Here is a 14,141-nt window from a genome sequence, read left to right on the forward strand (position 1 = left end):
ATTTCTTTTTTTTTGAATGAGGGCCATGGTCCTTTTATCTGAAAGGGTTTGAATCAACTGTGAACTGTCAGGAGGGGGGGAACCCTCCCTTTAAGGGCAAGCTTTTACAAAGTGGATTTCTGTGAATTTTATGGTACCTTCCTCTGAAGCACCTTGTGGTGGCCAAGGAGAGAAGGTGGCCATGGACAGAAATTGGAGGGGGGGGGGGGGGGTATGCTTTTAGTTTTTCAAACCATTTGCAGGCCCCAAAACTCATGGGGAAAAACACTGGGAGTGAGGCTGTGGGAAGGGAGAGAAGCAGCGAAGAAGGGCTGGAGTGGGGCGGGGAGAACATGTGCACGGGTTTGCTTGTAATTAGGAGATTTAAACTTTGAAAGAAGTTAATTAATAATGAAACTTCTGACTGAATGATGCAGATTATGAAGACTGGCTTTGTCAGCAGCTGCAATTAATTACAGGCTCAGGCACAGGGAAAAGGAGGGGGGTAAGGGATGTGGGAGAGGGAAGGCATTGCCGAAAGAAAGATGATAAACCTGGCTGCAGGCTGTTGCTGTGGTGACAGAAGGCAGTAGCTGTGGTTGACAATGGTGACACATTGAAGGCAGCAGATAGTCCTAATTACCCCCTCCACCGACCCAAGCAGGCAGCAACCCCTCCTGACTCGGGGTAGGATATGCTCTGGTTTTCTTCTTGCACTTTCTTCCTTTCTGCTGAAGGTTTGATGTGATTTTGCAGTGTTTCCAACTGCTCTGAAAGGAAAACCATGGGGCAGTGGCTTTTTCTAATGTCACTGCAGCATCCTAGGAATGACCAGCAGTTCTGTAATATTCTTGGGAAACCTGGAAAATGCTGGCAAACTTTGAGAGCTGATACCTAAAAAACAGGGAGAAAAAAATAACCTGCAACTGGCCATAGCATTTTGAACAGGAAGATGAGATGAGATTGCAGGTCTGGCCCAAGTTTCATGCTTTTTTGGGAGCATTTGCCATGGCTTGTCAGGTCTTGTGCTTCAGGGTCTCACCTGCTGACCTCACCCTGCCATGGTCTGCATGGCCTTGTTGGGATCACTGCAAGGGCAGGGAGCAGAAGTGTAGGTCTGTGTTAAATAAAAACTCCTGAGTTTGGCTGTAGTCAGAGTAGTCTCTCCAGCTCTCTCGTGTCATGCTTTCTGGAAAAATAAAACAACAGACCAACTGGCTTTTAAAATAATTTCTGCTTTTTGTTTGTCATCCCAGGAGCATTTGAGGCCCTGGTTTTGCCCACATATCTTTTGACCCCCTTATGTCCAGGGAGAAGGACTTTTGCAAGCATTGTCTCAGGCTGCTCAAAATCTGTTTTTGCCCCTTGAGAAATGTCATTCAGCACTGATCCCTCTGTCAGGGCTTCACTGGTGCTGCCTTTCTAGTAATTGTCAAACCACCTGTTGCCAAATGGAAAAGGCTGAGAGAGCTGGGGCTGCTCAGCCTGCAGGAAAGATGGTTTAGGGAGCTCTTATCCATGTGTATCAATACCTGATGGGAGGAGTAAAGGACACAGACTGCTCAGTGATGCCCAGTGACAGGCCAAGAGGTAATGGTCACAGCCTGAAAAGTGGGGTATGTACTTCTATGTTACTTCTGTGTAAATAGTCAGATGCTGGAACAGGTTGGTGCCTCTATACCTGAAGATATTCAAACCCCACGTGGATGCAACCCTGAGCAATCTGCTGTAGTTGATGCTGCTTTGAACAGGGAAGGTGGAGAAGATGACCTCCAGAGGTCCTACCAACATCAACCATTCTGTGGTTTTGTAATGGAATGGTGACACCAAGCAGATTTTGAGGAGTCCAGAAAAGAACTGCAGTCTTATCTGAAAACCCTGTGTGAGCTAATGGAAATGTCTCAAATTGCTTTTCTGGGCTTCAGATCAGATCATTAAAGAAATGTGCAAGAGAGAGAAAGGTGGGAAGTTGAAGTTGTGTTGCGTAGACCCTGGGTGAAAATACTTTCTTTGTGCCTTTTTGGTACATTCCTCTCAGGAAAGGGCCCTAGTTTTGGTGGGCTTTGTGTGCATTACTTTGTAAAGCAGATGGGATTAACTTTGTGAGGGATAGTGATAATGCATTCTTGAAATCACCTTAGAGCATAATTGCAGCAGTAGAACTAGTGCCCTGCTCCTGTCTGATTTTGCAACTGAAGGTAGCTCACCACAAACCAGGTGGGGGAGAAGAGAGACAATTAATAATCTTCTAGATCAGATTGTGTAGTTTAGTCATAAATCACTGTCAGAGAATGAGCATGGAAGAGCTGCTCAGAACAAACCACAGAAGCTGAATGTCTTTCAGAAGTGATCAGAGATACAGGCCACTCTTTTAGATTCAATACTGAAAGGACTGAAAATGGATGCACTCAGTGGGTTGTATTTTAAGTAGATAATTTTGTGCCTCTTCTACTTGAAAAAGATAAAATTGTCTGACAGTGGAAACTGGGCAGATATGTTGTTGTGAGGTGTTGAAAATGCCCAAGAATGTTTCTGCCAGAGGCTGGAGGTCTACTCACTCCTCATCACTGCTTTGCAATGGGAACACTGGAAAGTACTGCACAAATGCACTCACTTGTAGAGCTAAAATACTGTAAATGAGTTCTTGGATGAGCGTGTATCAGGCTTGAGGAGAGGGATGGTGAGAGGGGGCAGCTAGAGTATGTAGAGTACAAAGGTCACACAAATACACCATTTTTATCCACTTCTCTAATACATAAATGAAGTGGCACTTGATGAAATTATAAGACAACAAATTAATAATAAATAGGAGGGAACAGTTTTTAATGTAAAGTATAATTAGGCAGTGTAGCTCAGGGCTGCCAACTATTACCGAAGCAGATATTTTAGCAAGATTGTCAACAAAGGATTCAAATGAATAAGCAAAGCATCTGCAGGGACAGCAGTGTAGCTGAGAAAACAATTATAAGGACTATCAATCCTCATGCTTTAGGGCATAAACAGATCACCAGCTGGGGTCAGAAACACAGTTTTTCCTCATAGTTACTGAATAACCTGGGCACATGGTGGAGTTTTATACAGCGTGGGTCGCTGCTGAAAGCACAGTAACAGATTAGACAGGCCAGTGGCACTTCTTTACCCACAAGTTTCTCTGGGAGGGCACAAGAGAGAGTTCTAGCCTCATCTTGTACCCCCTTCCCAGAAGGGCAATAATTGTGTAGACATCAATCTGCCCATTTTGATTAGATCCCTAGACCCTGGAGATCTCTGATACATTCAGGTATAGGCTTCCTTAGAAAGTGTCTTCCAAATGTTTGGAAGATTCAGTAAATCAGTGGGGGAAGGGACTCAGCAAACCAACAGGAAAGGAGCAAGCATGTGTTTGCCTATGGCAGTCGTTTGACTTGTGTGAGTGCTTCAGGCCTTTTGTGCTACCTCTACTTTCCCTTTTACGAAAGACTTTTGGCTTAATCAAGAAATGGAGTAGTGATGAACTGAGTATGGAGAATGTGGCAGTCTAATAAATCAGGCTTACCAGCACTTCTTTCCCTTAATCTTCCTATTGTGATACTTCAAGCCTAGAGCAAGCTTATCTCAGCCACGATGCTTTTGCAGAAGTTTTCCTTGACTCTTTTGCACCTGGTTCGAGTGTGTCAGCATGATGGTGATTTTGCTAAACTGTGTTACCCTGGGAATGTACCAGCCATGTGAGGATATGGACTGCCTTTCGGACAGGTGTAAAATCTTGCAGGTAAGTAGATTTCCTTCTTGTTGTGATGGTGCTTCAGTCCAAGTCACAGATTTTCATGCATGCTTTCCTTCAGCGTGTGGGCGATATCTTCCTGGAGAGGCTGGCAAGGCTGTCCCTGGCAGTGAGATATCCTGTTGTAAAATGGCAAGGGCTTGCTTTGAGGAGGGCAATAGGACAAGAGAGAGAATGAATGAACTTGACTTGTGACTGTGCAACACTGAACACTTGCTAATGTTCCTGAACTTGCACGTAAGCAGGGATTTCCTGGCACAGGCACCTACAAGACACAAAGGTCAGGGTTAAGCCAGGGAGAAATAACTAAGGTTACATGATCCAGGCAGGAGGGAGTAGCAGCCTCCAATGCATTTGCTAGTCTGGTGATGTGCAAGACTATTACTGATTCAACAGATACTGTGACATTCAGGATGCCCAAAGGGAGAGGAAATAAAAGGAATGCTTAGCAAGGCCATGAGTACATCCAGGCTGTAAACACACCAGCTGTGCTTGATGTTTCCCCAAAGAGAAGGTGATAGCAAAGGGTGTCATCCACCCTTGTGTTGTTGTAGCTAAGGCCTTCAGGTGTCTGAAGCTGCACTCTGTGATGGGTGCATGCTGCCCAAACTGTGTGGGAAGCTGCACTATGGCCTCAGCTGAGCCATTTGCAGCGATGTGATGAGCAGTCCCTCCTGGGGGGATCTTGGAAAAGCAGTGTTTTCCTGGCCAGGTTTAGATCTGCTGGTGCTGAACCAACACCACTTTTCAAGTCCATGTAAGGAGTCTGAGTCTGCATCAGTTACTTCACCTATGGGTGAAAAAAACCTATAAAAGCCCCCACTGAACGTGAGAAGCAAGAAAGTGTGATGCCAGGGCTACATGAAAGAAACTTTTCCAGTCCTGCCTCTATCTCATTTTCAGGTGTATGCTGAAAATGGTATTTTTCTCATATTCTGTGTTTTAAAGTTCAAGGCTGAGAATGCTTGTCAAATATGCTCTTGGGTTTCTGTTTGGCAGGTGTTTGATGATTTCATCTTCATCTTCTTTGCCATGGAAATGGTCTTGAAGATGGTGGCCCTGGGGATCTTTGGCAAGAAGTGTTACCTTGGAGATACCTGGAACCGCCTGGATTTCTTCATTGTCATGGCTGGGTAGGTTGATAATTTCTGTATTTGTTTATTCTGGGCTTACTAGAGTCCTGTATGGAACAGGAATGATGTAACTGAGGAGAAAATTTCCACTCTGGTGTTTCTCTGGTGCAGTTGTCAAGCTGGAATTGGGCATGCTGGGGTTAGCAGCCAATGGAAGAAGGAGAACACAAGGTAGCTTAACTCCTCAGCTGATGTGCAGCCATCTATCTAGCACAACTTCAGTAGAGGGTATTAATTTGTACCAGTGGAAGAGCTTGACCAGAAACATTTCTGGGTTTTTGTGTTTTTAAAATGTCTGAGTAGAAGAGGCATAACCTTTACCAGAATCAAAACTAAAGCTTGCATTTGTTTCCAGCAACTGTGTTTCAAGGGTAGAAATGTGTTTTTTTTAATTCAGGGTTTTTTGGTTTTGTATTGCACCAGCATCACCCGCAGCACTATTGGGACAAGTTGACATTTGAGGGTTTTTTACAACAAAGTTGCTATGGTGAAGCTTTGATTTTCCCCTCTGCATGCATCAAGTGGAAAGTCTACCAGAATTTGCCTGTTAAATCACAGCAAAATGTCCATTTCTGATACCAGTGGGATGTGCTTTTTTCCCCCAGAATTCTAATTTTCAATTAGAATGCCTTGTGAGATAATAAAAACAAATCAGAAATAAATGTGTTCTATTGCTCTTCTCACAGAAAAAAGTGAACATCTTTCCAGATAGAAGACCTCAATTTTATTTTTCTTTAGCCAGGAATTACCAGCTCCACTGCTACCTGGAAGTGCACGTATTAGTGATTGAGCTAGCAGCGAGTTTGAGCTCACTTTGCAGAGTTTTCCCCCATGGTGTGGAGCAGCACCATCTTTATATTTGCTTTTGACAGAGTTCTTCTAGAGCAAGACTTGAAAGTCAATCCCTCTGGAGAAGCAGATAATTGTTTGCTTCTGGGAGGAGCAGAGATTTTCACACTCAGTGCAACTGTAAAAATTGGAAGGCTGATTCTCAACCAGGTTGTGTATGAAAGGAGGACAGGCAGATGAAAGCTGTGGGCTTTTCTAAATTAACACAATATGTGTGAGATGGGAAGACCTTTCTTGTAGCTGAACCTGCTGAGATTAACGTCTGATTTAAAATGGCCTGACATGAGGAGTACCAGTTAAAGCCCCTGAGACATGGTGCTGAGGAAAGCCAGATCATTGTATGTTCTAGCCTGAGCCTGAGCTCCTGGTGGCAAAATTGCTGGAGACTGGATGCAGGGAAAGCAAGACCCTAGCACAGCAGCCTTTGAGGAAGGAAAAGCTGAGTAGGTTTCAAAAGGGGACCTTGGGCTTATGGTGATCCTCTCTGCAGGTGATAGGCTGCAGTATGCTGGGAGAAAGAGTCTGCTCCAGGCGAGCACAGGAAAACCAGTATATGAGGTAAAAAGGCTTGGGAATTGGGGGTCTTGCTCTGCTTGGGATCCCTGCAAGCATGGTATGTGAGTGGAGCAATCTGAAGAGATGGTGAAATCAGTGGGGCAATACTAAAGGAAAGAGGGAGAGCTCAAACACTTCATGCACAAAACAGGTGAAACCCACACTACCTAGACAAGAAGGAAGCAAACTCCCTTCCATATTTCCTTCTGTCACCATTGCTGGCAGAAATTTGAGGAGAGGCAGTGTCTTTTGTGCATCTGATAGCGGTACCAGGGGGGAAAAAAAAGCTCATTTCTGAACTTCTTTTATTGCCAAGGAGACTTGGAATCAACCCCTTAGATATGAAATAATCTATGTGGAGGATTTTTTATTTTGGGTCCAAAACAGAAAGAAATTTTTTTCCTGATTTCTATTCCATTGTCCTCATGAGGTGTCAGAATGAAATGATAGTAATCTCATTAGAATACCTGATCTCAAAGGACTTCTGCTAAAGAAAGATTTTTCCATTTAGTTGTATAGAACTAATGACTATATAATGTATTTCGAGTTATAAAAGCTTGTGGTTATTAATTCATTATTCTTTGAAATTCATTAAAATTTTCTGCACTGTTTAAATCAAATCCAGGGCTTTAACTTGTCCTTACATACTGCAGGCTTTTGCTCAACCTCAAATGTAAGCTCCAATCTTTATCCTTATTGATTCCACACCTGGAACATTTTCCAGATGCTGCCTTAGCATTCTGACTTAGGGAGGACGCCTAGCAATAGGTCTTGCACATTTTCTCCATGCCAGGGAGTTAGATCCTGATCAGAGGCTAATCAGTTTTTCCGAAGATCCTTCTCCTTTTTATCATCCTGGATTCCTGTTTTCTGTAAGGGAGGTCATAAACTTGGCTCCTAAGGAACACCCCTGATGTTGGGGAGCAATGCCCAGCCTAGAGTCCATGCAGCTTCAAGAATATGGACTGTACTTCCCAGCCTTTTCTCCTCCCTTCTCCCTTTCCAAATAAACACCAGCAAGGCAGCAAAGGTTGCAAAGAATAGACAGTAGCATGGAAAAGTGAGGTGCAGTGGCGGCTCATTCCATGGGGCATTCCTGGGCATCTGAGCTGTCTCCATCTGGCTTGTGGCACGACAACATGTTTCATCAAAGAGCAAAATGAATATTTGCTGCTATGGCCCCAGACGGTGTTTTGGTTACATAAACCATTTATTCAGGCAATCATTCGTAGTTATTTCCTCACTTCCTTGGAAAGCCAGAAGCTATAGTTTTAGTTAGCTGAATTCCCTCATGTGCCCTTGCCCTGCTTGCCCCTGCAACCCAGCAGCTCAAGGAGGAAGGCTCCATTGTCACTAAAAATGATCCGTTTCCATGGCAATAGGAGCTGACATCACCAGAACTTTCTCCCCTCTTGAACACTCCCTCCCCTAACCACCTTTGTGGCTTTTTTTCTGAAAGGCCTAGGAAAAAACCCAAAACAACAGCAATAAGTTAATGCTCTCCCTCATTGTTCTCCTCAGAACTCCAAAAATCATAAGAAGCAATTCTGTTTGAAGAAACAACCAGGGCTGTAGATTCAGCTTGTCAATGCTCCCGTTCACCAACTGCTTGCTGGTGACAGGAGGTTGCAAGTTCCCAGACGTTTCAAGCAGACTGTGCTCGTCACCACCAGCTGTCCTGGTGGGAGTCCCTCTTCCCTTCCATTTGTGATTAGGTCTCGTCTGTCGTCATTTGTTTCCCACAGTGATGGGTGTGCTCCGAGAGCTTGAACTGAGGTGACTTCAGAGGGCAGCTTCCCCAAGTTGAGAGCCTATGATGGTTTGAAAGTTGAGATAATGAGAAAGCTAATCAGATTGGAAATGTCAGCCAGAGTCTTTATGTGTGTGTGAATTTAGGGGAAGAGTCATTTGTTTCTGGGCTCATACTCATCAACTTTTTAAGCCAGGAAGTTCTCTTACAATACAAGAGTGAAAAATTTCCCCTGCTCGCCCTATTCTGTGAATCAGTAGCACTCACGTGTGGTTGGAGATGATACCACTGTCGCTCTAGAAAAGGGGATACCATCCCTTTATACATCTGACCTGGGGCTCTCCCTGACCTCGGGGACATGATTCCATATAGGGAGTTGTTGTTCTGCCTCTCATGAGCCAAGTGCTGTGATTAACCATCTGTGGTGGGAGTTTTGTCTGTCTTTGCCCCCTTCTGTGGCATCCCTGGGACATGTTAGGCAAATTAAGGTGCAGAGGCTTCACTACGTGGTGGGAGGGGAGGAGGGGTATTGTGATTACTCTTGTGTCCCCAAAAATACATCCAAAATCTTTCTCTAACTACTTGTCGCTTGATATCCATTGGCTGAGGAGAGGGTCTGTCTGTAGATCTCAAACTGTGGTCAAATTCCATCCTGTCCTTACCTTTGGTGTGAGGAATGGCATTTTGGATATTTTGGCATTTTGAGACATTCTCGTGTTGTTCTTAAGCAGCTTTTAAAAGTGGTACATTACAGAGCAAGACATAGCATTCTGTCAGTGCTTCAGTCTGCTTCAGTGCTGTTGGTTGCAATATTGTCTTACTATTCCTGCGTGAAATTTCCTGTTTCCTATAGCCACATACTGCAGTAGCCTGCCCATTCAATCGCAGCACCTCGCTATCAATTCATTCAGCTGCTTTCTTCATTGCCTACAAGCTTGATTGGTTGGGTTTTTTTTCCCCCCCATCTCTTCTGAAGAGAGAAAACCCCTTCCTATTAGTAGGAACAGTAAACTTTGTTCACAGATGTATGTTGGTTCCATTTTTTCACACTGGAATACTGGAATACATATTATTTGCATTTCCAAAGCAGTTCATGCTGTTCTATCCCTGACTTGTCATTTTCGTTTCTTTTCTGTTCTCCCAAAAATATGCCTCAACTGCAAAATCCATCAGTGACTTTTTTAGTTCTCTGTCAGGTTGTGATAAATAAATAAAGAACAGAGTGGCAAGAATTGTGCATTACAGAAGTACATCTGCTCACAAATGAATCCCCATTTAGTGTTGCATGTGAAGTTTATTACTTAGACAGTTTTTCTCCAGCTAATGTATGTCATGATGATTACATATCATTCCAGCCATATCAACCTAATTACTTGCGTGAACCAGACTTGTAATCTCTAAAGAGATTATAGCACATTAATTTGATGATGTCTATTTTTCCTTAAACTTGTATTGGGTGTGGTTAATTTTGCTATCCACTTTTAATCCATAATCCATCCAAGATGCATATTGATGATTTTATTGCTGTCCAGTCACTAGCATCACTCCCGTCATTGAGATCACTGTGTACTGGCACAACATCAGAATTCCTCTGACCCTTGGATTCTTGCCCAGTTTTCTGAGTCTAATCAAAAATTATCAGTACTGGTCCAGATCTTTTCTGGCTGTCTCTTTTAAAACTCTTGCATAAAAATTGTCCAGGCTTGCTTATCTTAGAAAATCCCTATTTAGGCACAGCCTGAAATACTTGATCACAGCTGGAGCTGAAATTAGCTCATTATGATCAATGGTGCACATACATCATCTGACCTTCCCCAGAGGACTTTTTTTTAACTGATATTTCCTGCCTTTTTTACACTGTTAGTGACAACTCTGTTTTCTTGTTCCAAAACTTAGACCATTTTATGTGCTCTTTCAGTTATCTTACACATTTTCTACAAGTCCGTCTCCTAATTTATATTAATGGCGATCACCTTCCCCTCTCCTGCTATTACACTGCTGCTTTTGTTTTCACTCATGTTGTACCGTCTTTTTAGCCTGTTCACCTTGCTTGTCTGTACTGAAGGTTCTTGGATACCTGATAAACATTCCTAAACACCACTTGACTGTACTCCACAGCTCATGAATTGAAGTCTGACTAGTTTGACACTTGGAGCTATTTTAAAGTCACGTAGATGTGACTGGTGCTTAAGGACAGGCCTTAGTGGTGGACTTGGCTAGGCTGAGTTGGACTCAATGATGTTAAAGGTGTTTTCCAATCTAAATGATTTTATGATTCTATGGCTGTTTCTGTGAGGTTTCAAATTCATGAATATGGCCTCTCAAATCCACCAGATATATCTGGTGCTGTTGATGACCTTACATGAGCTGGACATAACACATGAAATCAAGGTCTATGATTTTTTTGATAGAACTTGATAGTCAATATCTCTGTCTTCCATTCTTGAATACAATTTTCTGTGATTTTTAAGGCTGGGAACTTCCAAAGAGATTTAGGTACACCAGCGGATTGCTCAAATTTAATTCTTAAAGGTGAATTTGGTGAGTGCTTTTATCAAGAGAGCTAGTCAAGCCTGTATTCTGGTGTGATCTGGACATACCTAATCACGTTCATAGGATCATAGATAATCTGGGTTGGAGAGGGCCTTGTGGGGTCTTCACTCCAATCTTGCTGCTCAAAGGAGGGTCAACAGCAAACTCCAGTTAAGGTGTTCCAGTCAAATCTTGACAATCACCACAGATGGAGAGGGCACCATCTCACCATCCCAGCCCCAGTGCTGACATATCTCTGTAATTGGTCTGAACCTCCCTTTCCTCCCTGGTTTTCTGTTGGTTGTGTCTTGCTCTCCTGCCATGTGGCACTGTGAAGATTCTGGCTTAATCTCACTGATGCATTGTAAGTATCAAGGAATTGCCATTAGGTCCCACCCAAAATCATCTCCTTTCCAAATTGAACAAGCCCACATCCTTCAGCCTCTCCTCCCAGGACAGATGCTCCAACCCTGAGCATCTTGGTGACCCTCCCTTGAACAACTTATCAACACCTTCTTTAATTGGAGGGCCAGAAGTGAATGTGCTGTTTTAGACATGGTCTACTGAGTGCAAAGTAAAGGGGCACAACCCCTCCCTCATCCACCAGCTGCAATGCAACTGCTGCAGCTTGGTATGTCACTGTCCTTCCTGCATGGGCACGTCCCCTAGGACTGGCAGCTCCTTTTCAGCAGTGCCACTGTCCATCAGTCCAGCCCAAATGCAGGACCTTGCATTCATCTGTTGAATTTTGTGAGGCTCTTGTCAGCTCATTTCTCTAGCCAGGAGGAATTCTCTGGATGGTAGAAAATTAATCTGTGTTTTGTCACTGATTCAGTACAAGAAAATGCCATTTTTGACAGTGTATGTTACTCCCTCTCTCTTTCTGTCCACTTGAGCCTCCCTACTAAGTTAAAATCCTTGATCTTAATATTCCTTTCATGCAGATTTTCCCACCAGGCCTTCCTAATGTCATTTAGGCATTATGTTCATAAAATGAACAATTCTTGTTCTCTTTATTACTCAGGCCCCTGGCACAGGTGTAGAGGCGACACTATTTTTCTCCTCTTTACATCTTTTAGTGCCTTGATTAGTCTTGTTCTTGACATGGAGGTTCTGTAAGAATTAACTCTTTTCCTAGTTTTATCACTTTTCCCTTTGGTCTTTTATTTAATCTTAGGACTGGTCTTTCAGTTCTCTAAAACCTACTTTTTCTTCTAATGAAATGCTGGTTAATATTTCTGGACAAGTCTACCCCAGTTCTCTGCCAGTTTCTTACTCTATGTGGCTGGCCAAGCCAGCACTTTGTTAGCAGATTCCTCCATCACCTTTTTGCCTGTTGGCTAGAATGTGCCACTAAGGAGTTCAGCTGAATATTTCTTGTCCAGCTTCTTCAGAGATGGACACAAATACAGATCTATAATATGTGGTGTATCTACCATGATAAGGAAAACAATTAGTTTCAAAACACATCATTATGGGTAAATAGTCTCCTTGAAATCTGAAAGCCTTCCTAAATTTGCTTTTTAGTTTCACCTATAACATGGCAGCACATCTCTCCTGGTATCTCCGTTTCTTTTCCAAAGCAACTTTTTCTTTCCAAGCAGTTATGCAGCCTTTGTACAGCTGAAGATCTCTTCTCAGGGAAGCCTGACAGCCCCTTAAGCTGAGCAGAACATTTCTTCTTACTCTCCCTGTGCCTTTTGGTTAGTTGCATCTTCAGGAGTGCTTTATGCAGCTTCCACACTGGGAGTCTGGAAAGTATTTCTGTTAACTGAGATATTACTTTTACATTTTCTTTCCGGTAGTTATCTGCTGTCCTTGAGTTCTGTTCCCCATAATTCCCTAGATATGGCATCCTTTCCAAAAACTTGGAGTGATGATGCTTCACAAATTCATCCATCCAAGCTCTTTTCAAACGTGTGCAGCATCACTGAATACCAACTTTCTCCTTATGTGGGAAGCACTTATGGCCCTAAGTTCATCCCTCTAAATTTTAGCCTAGGAAAAGGAACTGGCAGCTCTCTGAAGGATGTGAGGTACCAGCCCCCCATCCTCAAATGCCCACCTGTTTCCAGGAAACAAATCCATCACTGCATGGTGCCCTTCCACACTGGAAGATGCCTCTTAGCCTGAAACACTCCAACTGGCCTTAATCTCACAATATGGGGAAGTGTTGCCAATCTTCTGCTTTTTCTTTGCTTTTAATTAACTGCGGTCCTTCAGGGACCTGGCCAGAATTTGCATAGTTATGACTTTAAAATCTCAGATCATTAAATACTTATTAGCAGCAGGGTAAACAGCAGAATGCTCAGAAAATCCTAGTTAGCTAATGTTCGATGCCAAATAGAAGTCTCTATAAAATCATGGCAAGTTAAAGAAAATTGTAATAAATATAGCAATTAGGTGTTTCAAGTAGTGATCAGGAAAAGATGGAAACCAGCAAGTAGCAGGCTAAATAGCATCTTAACCAAAGGTAGAAATAGCAGCAGCACAGCCCTCCCCTCAAACATGCACTCGTTTTTTCCTCCCTAATGATACTAATTATTTCATTTGCTTTCTCCCAGTAAAACTATCCCTAGATGTGCAACATATTGAAGTGAAAGCAGTCATCAAAACGAAATGAATCACACCAGAGAAGAATCAAAACAAGGAGGCAGCGCTACCCTGCCTGTGTAACGTGTAGCTCTCAATTATTGCCTCTGATTTTTTGCCTTCCTGAAAGCTAATTCCATGCCATGTGAATGTTAGGTCTCTTTAAAAAAAAAAATCAACTCACAAACCCCCAAAAAAGGTAAAACCAGGGGGCTTACAGGACCAAAATGCAGGCATTATTTTTTTATTTTCTTTTCCCCCCCACCCCTTAAACAGTGAAATACAGAGCTCAGAGCCTGTTTTCTGGCTCTTGGTTTTTAAAAGTGTGGCCCCATCACTCGCATTCAGTCATCTGAGCTTGGCAAGTCCTTCTGGCTTTCTTATCACAGTGTGAAAACCTGCTTATGTCCTTTCGTATCATGTCTCTGAAACTATTAAGAAACTCTGACATTTTCTCTTAGTACACAGTTTGGAGAGAAATCTGAGTGTTCCAGGGTGTGAAATAATCACATTCCAGGCAGCAAGGGACCAGTCTCACAGGCTCTGGAAGCTTTCAGCGGCTTTTGCTTGCACAGCAATATATTAAAAAAAAAGGTAAAAAAATACTTCGTACTGGAGGGGGGAGAGTTGCAGGTTATTTTTTTAAGAATACAAAGCATCACAGCTCAGGAGCTGACTGTGTAATTAGTAACTGATCTCTCACTCCCTGAGGAAATGTCTTTTTACTAACAGAATTATGGACTCTTTATTATTATTATATTTTATAAATGGGGGGAAAAGAGTGTAATTTTTGCATTTCTTGTTTTACTAGCAAGGCTTTTTGTTTTTTTGGTTTTTTTTTTGCTTCTATCTTTCAGTTTTTCTGTCAGCAGAGAGTTGTCTTTTTGCAGCATAATGAGCTCTAAATTTAAACGAGATAAGCAGCACTACTTAGCTTAGTACACTGTGCTTTGCAGAGCAATTTGGAGGCTGACTGTGTTATTCCACT

At 42.8% G+C, this 14,141-nt stretch overlaps 1 protein-coding gene across 1 annotated transcript in view; it reads left to right on the plus strand.

Annotated features, from left to right (window-relative positions):
* Nucleotides 1–14,141, plus strand: part of CACNA1I (calcium voltage-gated channel subunit alpha1 I) — a 148,036-nt gene that overhangs the window by 61,643 nt on the left and 72,252 nt on the right. The window contains exons 2-3 of the mRNA XM_062491357.1: nucleotides 3,619–3,730; nucleotides 4,742–4,875. Coding sequence (XP_062347341.1) covers nucleotides 3,619–3,730; nucleotides 4,742–4,875 — 246 coding nt within the window. The remainder of the gene's footprint in view (nucleotides 1–3,618; nucleotides 3,731–4,741; nucleotides 4,876–14,141) is intronic.

The sequence above is a fragment of the Cinclus cinclus genome, chromosome 4, assembly GCF_963662255.1.
Source record: "Cinclus cinclus chromosome 4, bCinCin1.1, whole genome shotgun sequence".
NCBI classification, from domain to species: Eukaryota; Metazoa; Chordata; class Aves; order Passeriformes; family Cinclidae; genus Cinclus; species Cinclus cinclus.